This window comes from Lepidothrix coronata, unplaced genomic scaffold, assembly GCF_001604755.1.
Source record: "Lepidothrix coronata isolate B3197 unplaced genomic scaffold, Lepidothrix_coronata-1.0 Scaffold46, whole genome shotgun sequence".
Classification (NCBI taxonomy): Eukaryota; Metazoa; Chordata; class Aves; order Passeriformes; family Pipridae; genus Lepidothrix; species Lepidothrix coronata.
The window spans coordinates 5000131-5009335 of NW_016690226.1; the positions used below are offsets into that span (position 1 = coordinate 5000131).

General features: G+C 58.2%; 2 protein-coding genes across 6 annotated transcripts in view; both read left to right on the plus strand.

The window, feature by feature from the left end:
• Positions 1-7860, plus strand: part of ATN1 (atrophin 1) — a 28760-nt gene extending 20900 nt beyond the window's left edge. For all 4 annotated transcript variants that reach the window (XM_017814780.1, XM_017814778.1, XM_017814781.1 and 1 more), the window contains exons 5-10: positions 1044-3046; positions 3266-3488; positions 3591-4308; positions 5469-5612; positions 5880-6060; positions 6596-7860. In XM_017814780.1, the coding sequence (XP_017670269.1) occupies positions 1044-3046; positions 3266-3488; positions 3591-4308; positions 5469-5612; positions 5880-6060; positions 6596-6629 (3303 nt within the window). In that variant the 3' untranslated portion in view covers positions 6630-7860. The remainder of the gene's footprint in view (positions 1-1043; positions 3047-3265; positions 3489-3590; positions 4309-5468; positions 5613-5879; positions 6061-6595) is intronic.
• A 146-nt stretch (positions 7861-8006) lies between these two features.
• CUNH12orf57 (chromosome unknown C12orf57 homolog) lies at positions 8007-9195 on the plus strand. Of its 2 annotated transcripts, none has more exons than XM_017814789.1 (3): positions 8007-8112; positions 8621-8797; positions 8878-9195. In XM_017814789.1, the coding sequence occupies exons 2-3, from the start codon at positions 8674-8676 to the stop codon at positions 9024-9026; spliced, it is 273 nt and encodes a 90-aa protein (XP_017670278.1). In that variant the 5' UTR covers positions 8007-8112; positions 8621-8673; the 3' UTR covers positions 9027-9195. The 2 variants fall into 2 exon arrangements, with proteins under 2 accessions (XP_017670278.1, XP_017670277.1); XM_017814788.1 differs by lacking the exon at positions 8007-8112 and adding an exon at positions 8393-8478.
• The last annotated feature ends 10 nt before the right edge of the window (positions 9196-9205 follow it).

Below are 9205 nucleotides of genomic sequence, written 5' to 3' on the forward strand. Positions count from 1 at the left end.
CCTGCCTTTCCCAGGTTAGTGGCAAGAGCCTGGCTCCATGCGCAGCTGCTCGTTGGGTTAGTCAGCCTCTTCTGATCCCCTAGCGCAGTGTGAAATGGAGGTGCTTAAGTTGTGCTGGGTTCCAGGTGACAGTCGTGCAAAACCTGCTCATGAACATACAGAGTTGTGACAGGACTTTCCCGGAAGCCAACAGCATCAGCCTGGATTGGTAGTTGGATGGTTGGAAGAAGACTCAGCTCTTGTGCTTCTCCATTCCTGTTTTGGGAACTGGCCTTAGAGGCTGCAGACACTGGGATATTTGCTCACATTATGAGATCACTGTAGTTAAACCACTGTGGTTACAACTTTGTAATTTCTCCACATGGGCACTCCATTCAGCTCAACAGTGATATTTTTTCAGGTTAGCCTCTCTTGTAAGCCCTGAGGCTCAAGAGTGGCACTTGTTAATTACCCAGGGTGACTGCTTAATCACCAGTGCACATTGCCTGAGGTGAGAGTGGTGGGGAGGAGCAGGGATTGGGAAGCACAGGGGTAACTCCTGGAGGTAAGAAGTGGGACAGTGAGAGGGGTCTGGAGGGGATCTGATCTCCTCGACCAGGGAGAGCTCTACAGGGGCAAGAAGAGCGAGTCTGGGTCTGGGGTCTGTGCTGGGACCACTGTGGTGTGTGCTGTTCTGTGCCACCTGGTGATATCATGCCCTGGCCAGCAGCCCATCACTGGTGGTGGTGGTGCAAGGACCGCTCATATCTCTTCACTCTCGACCTTTTCTGTAGCAGTTCCCTGCCCTCGTTTGCTACCCCTTTACACAAGGTACTTCCTTCCCGAATGTGGGATGCTCATGAAGGATGTGAGAGCACTAGAGGGGAGGCAGGAAGACATGTTATTTATTCCTTGCCAGACGATGTCTCCTTTCCACTGTGGGCTTTTCTGGTGCTGGGGCTGGCAAGGAAGGGCTGGAAAGCAAGTTTTCTGGGAACTTGAAATGTGTTAGGTGTGGTCTGGGAGGCTTCCTAATGTGTCTTTTCTCCTCCTTCCTACTTCAGGAGTTGCCCTGCCCTCCATCCCCATCCGATGTTGACAGCCTTGATGGCCACAGCTTCAACGATGAGATGAGCAGTGACCCACGGGACATTGACCAGGATAACAGGAGCACCTCTCCCAGTGTCTACAGCCCTGGGAGTGTGGAGAATGACTCCGACTCCTCCTCTGTGCTGTCCCAGGGGCCGTCTCACTCCTACCACCACCCTCCGCTCTTCCCCCAGAGCCCACCGGTAGCTCCCCCTCCCGACAGCCTGGCCCGTCCACCAGAGCCCAGCTTTGGGCTCCCAGGCGAGGTGCACCCCCAAGGGCCCCCTGCAGGAAGTTACCATTCACAGCTGGAGGGCCAAGCCTCCCGCATTTTCCAGGCTCAAGCCCCACAGACACCCGCCTCCTCCTCCTCCTCCTCTGCTGTTGCTGCCCCTTCTGCTCCCCCTTCCTCCTCATCCTCTTCCTCCTCTTCTTCCTCCTCCTCTTCCCACACTCCCCTTTACCCTTCAACAAATGTGGTCCAGGTTGGGACCAAAATTGCCAGTGGAGTGGGGGGGATCCCAGCACCAGGGGGTCGTGAGCAGACCCTCAGCGCCAAGCACAATCCACCACCCACCACTCCAATCTCGCTGGCGTCAGTAGGAGGGGGGCTCCCCCCTCAAAAGACGCCCCCAGCCAACCCTCCAGCTGCCCCCCCAGCTTCAGCCCCTTCCTTCCCTCACGTCTCTGCCAACCTGCCTCCCCCCCCAGCCCTGCGCCCCCTCAACAACACAGTGGCTGCCTCCAGCTCTCCGGGGATGGTGGGTCAGGGCCTGAGCGGCCACCTCCCCTCACCCCACGGCATGGGGCAGGACAAGGCACCAGCCCTGGCCCCCTCTCGCTACCCCTATGCCCCACCACCTCTGCCACCCTCCAGCTCCTCAGCTCAGTACCCCCAGCCCTCCCCGGGCCAGCCCCTGCCCAGTTACAGCGCTTCCTACGGGCACTCCTTTCCCCCACCTAGTGGCCTCTCTGTCTCCAGCCAGCCCCCCAAGTACACCCAGCCCTCCCTGCCCTCACAGCCCGTCTGGAGCCAGGGGCCACCCCCTTACAGCCGGCCCTTGGGCAATGCTGGCTCCCACCCTGCTGCCCCCTTCCCTGGCCAGTCCCCCCATCACCAGCAGCCACCCCAGCAGCACCACCACAGCCATGGGAGCAGCGGGGGTGTCTCCCCAGCAGCTGCAGCTCCTCCCCAGCCCCCTGGCTACCCCCATGGCCTGGAGTCTAACAGCCATCACCCTTCCCATCCCACCTACGGGCTGCGCCTCTACCCTCCCCACAGCCAGGCTGCCTACAGCCAGGCTCCCTCGGCCACCGCGGCCACAGCCCCCTCTTCCTCCTCCTCATCCTCCTCCTCTTCTTCTTCCTCATCCTCCTCTGCCACCTCTTCCCAAGGAAGCTACCCCAGCATGTGCTCTCACCCCCCGGGACAGAATCCTGCCACCTATACTTTCCCCCCTCCACCCCCTCCCTCCCCTGCCCATGGTGCTGGCCCTCCGGTCACCTCTGCTGCCACCACCCTCTCCACTGTAATCGCCACCATGGCCTCCCCCTCTGCAGCCCCCTACAAGACAGTCTCACCTCCGGTACCCCCTTCAGCTGTGGCCCCGTATGGGAAGCGTGCGGCCTCCCCTGTCCCCACCTTCCAGCCCCCAGCCCCCTACAAGCCAGGCTCACCCCCCACTTCCTCAGCTGCCCCTTTCCGGGCAGCCACCCCTCCTGGCTACCGGGTGGCCTCCTCCCCTGTGACGGGCGGCTACAAAGCCCCTTCACCTGCCCCTTCTGCCCCACCACCCTTGCCGGGGAGCATGACTGCCCCGGCCCCCCCGCCGCCCCCACTCCCCCTCAGTGCTGCGCAGATCAAGCAGGAGCCATCAGAGGAGTACGAGCCCCCTGAGAGCCCCGTGCCTCCTGCTCGCAGCCCCTCGCCGCCCCCCAAGGTGGTGGATGTGCCAAGCCATGCCAGCCAGTCAGCCAGGTGAGGGGCAGCTGTGGGGGGTTCTCTGCAGGCTGGGGTGTGATATAAGGGGCAGGGAAGAGGAAATCACCCCAAGCCTGAGGTGCAGCTGCTCCCTTTTTTTCCTTTTCCATGATACTTTTCACTTTCTCTCAGTGTCTTTCCCACAGTACCTATCCCTGTCCCCATCCCTTCTCTCCAGCCCCTTCAGCACTGACAGGCTTCATGTCTCACCCCCAGATTCAACAAACACCTGGACCGTGGCTTCAACTCCTGCTCCCGCACTGACCTGTATTTCGTGCCCCTTGATGGCTCCAAGCTGGCCAAGAAAAGGGCAGACTTGGTGGAGAAAGTGCGGCGAGAGGCTGAGCAGAAGGCGCGTGAAGAGAAGGAGCGGGAACGGGAACGGGAGCGGGAGAAGGAGCGAGAGCGGGAGAAGGAACGAGAGCTGGAGAGGAGTGTGGTAGGTCTGGGGGTCCCACGGCTGCAGCAGGGTGGATGCTCTAGGGCCCCCTCGACCACTCCCTGCTGGGACCCTGAAGCTGGTCTCTTTGCTCTTTTGCAGAAGATGGCCCAGGAGGGCCGTCCAGTCGAGTGCTCGTCCCTTGGGCCAGTTCCCCACCGCCCCTCCTTCGAGCAGGGCAGTGCTGTAGCCACTGTTCCCCCATACCTGGGCCCTGACACCCCGGCTCTGCGCACCTTGAGTGAATACGCACGGCCCCACGTCATGTCCCCCAGCAACCGCAACCACCCCTTCTACGTGCCGCTGGGGGCAGTCGACCCGGGCTTGCTGGGGTACAACGTGCCAGCCATCTACAGCAGCGATCCAGCGACGCGGGAGCGGGAGCTGAGGGAACGGGAAGCCCGCGAACGAGACCTGAGGGACCGGGACCTGCGTGAACGTCTCAAGCCCGGCTTTGAAGTCAAACCAGCTGAGTTGGAGCAGCTCCATGCTGTGCCGGCTGCTGCCATGGATCCGTTCCCACGCCATGGCGGGCTGAGTCTGCAAACAGCCCCTGGCCTTCATCCCGCTTTTCCCTTCCACCCAGGGCTGGGCCACTTGGAGCGGGAGAGGCTGGCGCTGGCAGCTGGCCCCACTCTTCGTCCCGACATGTCCTATGCTGAGCGCTTGGCGGCTGAACGCCAGCACGCCGAGCGGGTGGCTGCTCTCAGCAATGACCCTCTGGCCCGGCTGCAGATGCTCAATGTGACACCTCATCATCATCAGCATTCCCACATCCACTCCCACCTCCATCTCCACCAGCAGGATGCCATACACGCGGGTAAGGACCCTGTGGTGGTGGTGCCCTGCACAAAGCCCTGCTTTCTAATCTAATGCGTCCTCCTTACACTCCCTCCCTCTGGCACTGGGGAAGCCCAAAAGCTACTGACACTAGACTTTGAGGTCACAGATCTTCAGCCAGAAGAGCCCAACATCATGGTCGTTATTCCTTGCCCTCACTCCCATCCCACCAAAGGCACTGACACTGCTGTTTAGTGGCAAGCAGAATTGTTTGCACCATGTCCTTTCATTCTGGATCTCTGAGGACACAGTGTAAGTGCTGGGATCCATCCCACTGGCTGCCAGGCTGCTATTGCTGAGGACTTCATCCCTCACATTGGGCTCTGCAGAGGGAATGGAAGCCCTGCTAGAACAGTTTTGACAGTGTCCTTAGGACTAATGAAATGTTGGTTATCAGGTTTGCTGCTATAGCTCTTGCTGCAGGTAATGGGATGGGATGGGAGAAGGAATTGGAGGCTGCTGTTCTTCAGAATTGAGTGGTTGTCCCTTCCATTTCCACATCCTACAGGAAAGCAAAGTAAAAAGTTAAGGGATGAAAATCTCAGGGAAGTAAAGCCCAAGCTACAGTACAATAAGAAAAAAGTGTTGTGCCTGCTTGGGTGCTGTGAGCAGTCAGTGGGATCTGGCAGCAGAGTGGCAGATGCTGGCTCTAAGCAGCCACAACTGCTCAGAGGTGGCACCAGGTACAAATGAATGTCCATTCCCCCGTTCTCCATAGCTGGGCATCTCTAGCCAGCACTCTGGCAGTGAGTCCAGAGCACTGGAAAGAGCATCTGTCCTGGATGAGACCGGTAAGCGGAAGCATCCAAGTATGCACATGAATGACTGCCAGGGTGGTAGATAAGCATGATACAGGGTGCAGACCTGATTGCAGAGCAGGTCCTTGCAGAACTGACTTTTAAGGAGCAGTACTTCCCCCTGAGGAGTGTGGGAACAGAGCTCTGCCAGACTGGTTCATGTGAAACTCAGCGCAGGCAAAAAGAGAAGGACATGGTATTGTGTTACCTAGCTGTGAAGTGATTCCATCCCTAACATACTCCAGCCTTCTCTCCATGTCTGTTTTGTGAGGCCTTGCACCTTTTTTCGTGTTAGCTTTTACAAAGCATGGGACAATTATCTTGTGTTATCTTTTGTTCCCAGCCTCAGCCTCTGTTCACCCTCTTATTGACCCACTTGCCTCGGGATCACACCTCACCCGGATACCATACCCAGCTGGAACCATCCCCAACCCTCTCCTGCCTCACCCTCTTCATGAGAATGAAGTGCTTCGCCACCAGCTTTTTGGTAAGGATGCTCACAGGTTCTGCTGGTCTCCTCCTGAGAGATCAACAGAGCTCTGACAGGCAGGGGCGTCAGGAGGGGTCACAGGACCAAACAGGTCTGTCAAACAGAGCTTCGGCATGGTGTAGGACAGGACCACTCTATCAGGGGGTGGGCAGGTCCTCCATGTGGGCAGGGCAGGGAATGGGAGTGCAGCAGAGTCTTGACTGAGCTGTGGGGTCATGGATGGAGCTGTTTCATCAACTTGTTTCTTCTCTGTTTTGGGTGCAGCTGCACCCTACAGGGACCTGCCGGGCTCTCTCTCTGCGCCCATGTCAGCAGCACACCAGCTGCAGGCCATGCACGCGCAGTCGGCTGAGCTGCAGCGCCTGGCCCTGGAGCAGCAGCAGTGGCTTCACGCCCATCACCCCCTGCACGGCGTGCCGCTCCCGACGCAGGAGGATTACTACAGGTGCGTGGGCCTGCTCTCACCTCACACATACACCTCCAGGCCCAGCCTGGGGCTGGTGGAGGTGGTGGGCACGAGGAAGCATTGCCCCTGAGATGGGTGACTGTCTGAGCCCACACCTGGGAGCAGGGATGCCTTGCCTTGCCATGGGGAACAGCTGTGGGCTGGCCACAAGAAGGTCATTCTTGGCAAGTGGCTATTCACTTGCCAGGCTCCTCACCTCTGGAAGGGGAAAGAACTTTACATGTTTCACACATGCTAAATGGAGTTATGACTAACCAATAGCCCTGCGAAAATACAAAACATTTGCAAGGGCTTGATGCTTTTGCCAAGACGAGGCTTTCACATGTACGCGGGGAGGCACACTGGGAAAAAAAGAGGTGCAGTGTTGTACCTTCAATAGCATCTCCTACTTCAAGGATTTGCCAAACTTTGCAAGCCAGCAGTGTCATGTGGCTCTAGACTAACAGAGGCAGGGGGACGTAATAAATTGTCTTTTCCCCTTTCACAATCACCTCATTCCTCTTCTTTATCCTAGCCACCTGAAGAAGGAAAGTGACAAACCCCTTTAAATGGACTTCTGCTGTCAACATGACATCATCATGTCTTTCTCTTAAGAGGAACAATCAATCAACCGAATCCTGATGAAGGGGAAGCTGCAAAGTGACACATCCTGATCCCACCATGCAGTAAGAGTACAAGAGAAGACGGACGAAAAGTACAGGGTGGCATCCTGGGAACAGAAAGTGGAGGAGAGAAAATGGGGAGGGACTAAAACACCACTAACGGACATGAAACAATCGGTACGTGATTTCAGCTGAGCTCTGAAGAAAAGAGAATCAGCATTGCACAGAGCTCAGAAAGACAAAGACTGACATGAATTCAGGGTGGCAGCAGCTCCATCCTTTATTTTGGGGTAACACTTGCATTAAATAAAAAGTGCAGAGCATTGCAGGACTTCATGTACAGGATGGTGCTGCCTTTTCTACTTCTGTGAGGAGGAGGTGCAGCCAAGAAGTAACTCCAAACCCAACAGAGCCTTTTTTCAAGATGCCTCCTCAACACCCCACCCCTCTTTAAGTGTAAGATACTGCTTAGTGATACAGAAGAGCAACGTGGAACTTTTTCAGATTAGCCAGAGCAGCTTCCCATTCTCCGACATCCCTTCAGATGCAAACAAAGTGTTACAGGACCCCTTCCTAAGTGGCCACTCCTGCCTACAGAGGGTCTGGGGTCTGGTCCCAGCCATCAGGGTGCAAAGCACCGCAAGACTGTTTGCTGGATAGTGGCTGTGCTTTCCTGTGGCTGATGGCAATGGGCACGGCCACGAGGTGCAAAGCACCAGGAGACTGTTTTCAAGACTGCGATCACCACTGCGACCCCTCTGAGCCCCACGGGGAGAGATGATGTGGCTGAGCAGTGACACTGAATCCTGGGACTGTAAGAGGGTGGCTGCCCCTTTCCTCTCACCCATCCTAATTGATGTACTTTAACTCATGCACATCCTATTAGACGTGGCAGTTTTATGTAGCAACTTGTGACTCCCTTGCCCCTGCGTGCGTGTTCTGATTTCACAGTTGTATCTCTCGATTGGTCCCCCATATATATATATATATTTACTTAACCATTAAAAGGAAAAACAACCAACAACACAGCTATGGAAAAAAAAAGCAAAACCAAACACCCAAAGTACGTTCCCCTTGCACTCCCGCGCACCGACACACATTCTAATAATTTATATATATAAATATATATATGAAGCTCTTACAAAAGGACAAAAAAAAAGGACAAAAAAACCCCTTCCAGAAACAGGACTCCAGTGTGTTCATTTCTTTTCCCTGGGGCCATGAGGGGAAGGGCACTAACACAAGCTTTCTCGGTGAAAACAGGGAAGGGCTGGGACCGCGGAAAGCCGCGGAGGAGCCGGTGGGCAGGAGCCACGCCCCCTTCGCCTAGAGGGGCGGGGCTTGCGCACGCAGCGCCAATGGGAAGCTGCCGATTTGCATACGGCCCGACCGGCGCGGCCGGGCTCGTTTGTCGGCGGCGGCCGCCGATGTGAGCGCGGGGAGGGGCGGACGGGGGTGGCGGGGCCGGGGAACCTCGGAGGGAACAATCTAGGGAAAGAAGGCTTCTCGCCCTCACCGCGGGGCGGGTCGGCCAGGAGCGGAGCCCCGCCGGGGACTCATTTCCGGCAGTGATTTCAGCTCTTTTAGAATTTGTCCAGCAGGTTTCCCGCCCTCGCGGGAAGCCGCCACACCCACCGGTGCAATGGCAGAGAGGGGCGGGGAGGCGCAGGCGCGGACGGGGGCGGTATCGCTGTCCGCCGGCGCGGGTCCGGAGCCGGGGCCGCCCCGCCGCGCCCCATGGCGGCGTCCGCGCAGCCCGCGGGCCCGGCAGCGCTCAGCGCCGAGCAGGCGAAGGGTGAGCGCGCCAGGATTGCTCCATTTCCTCATCTCCATCCCCGCACCTCCCCATCTCCCGGGCGGCTGAGTGCCCGCGTCCCGCGGCGGTGAGTACGGGAGGATGATAGATGGCTGAGTATCCGTGTCTCCGTGTCCTGCAGCGGTGCTGGCGGAGGTGATCAAGGCGTTCGGGGCGCCCGAAAACGCGCAGCGCATGGAGGAGGCTCGGGACAACGCCTGCAACGACATGGGCAAGATGCTGCAGTTCCTGCTGCCTGTGGCCACCCAGATCCAGCAGGACGTGATCAAGGCCTACGGCTTCAGCAGCGATGGCGAAGGTGGGTTGTGCCCCCGCCGGGCGGGGAGCTCTGGGCCCGCCGGGGCAGCGAGGGCCCCCGCCCACCCTCTCTCCTTGCAGGGGTCCTGAAGTTCGCCCGCCTGATCAAGTCCTACGAGTCGCAGGACCCGGAGATCGCCAGCATGTCGGGCAAGCTCAAGGCCATGTTCCTGCCGCCCATGACGCTGCCGCCGCACGGGGCCGGGACTGGCGGAGTTGCCGCTTCCTGAGCCCGCGGAGCATTCCCGCTGCTCCGGCTGGTGCCTTCCTTCCCAAGGTGCAGGTCCTGTCAGCCCTGGGAATGGAGCACTTGAACAAGAGAGATGCTGACCTGGAGGGAACGGGATGCTTCGTGCCCTCTCGTGTGTCCGCTCGTGAATAAAACGTGTGTTGAAAATGCCCGTGTTCT

Bases quoted from the DNA above. Each gene is read 5' to 3' on its own strand.
- CUNH12orf57 (XM_017814788.1), top strand. From the start codon at position 8,421: ATGGCGGCGTCCGCGCAGCCCGCGGGCCCGGCAGCGCTCAGCGCCGAG. The intron at 8,479-8,620 runs GTGAGCGCGCCA...CGTGTCCTGCAG, and splicing joins CAGCGCCGAGCAGGCGAAGG to CGGTGCTGGCGGAGGTGATC. The intron at 8,798-8,877 runs GTGGGTTGTGCC...CTCTCCTTGCAG, and splicing joins CTTCAGCAGCGATGGCGAAG to GGGTCCTGAAGTTCGCCCGC.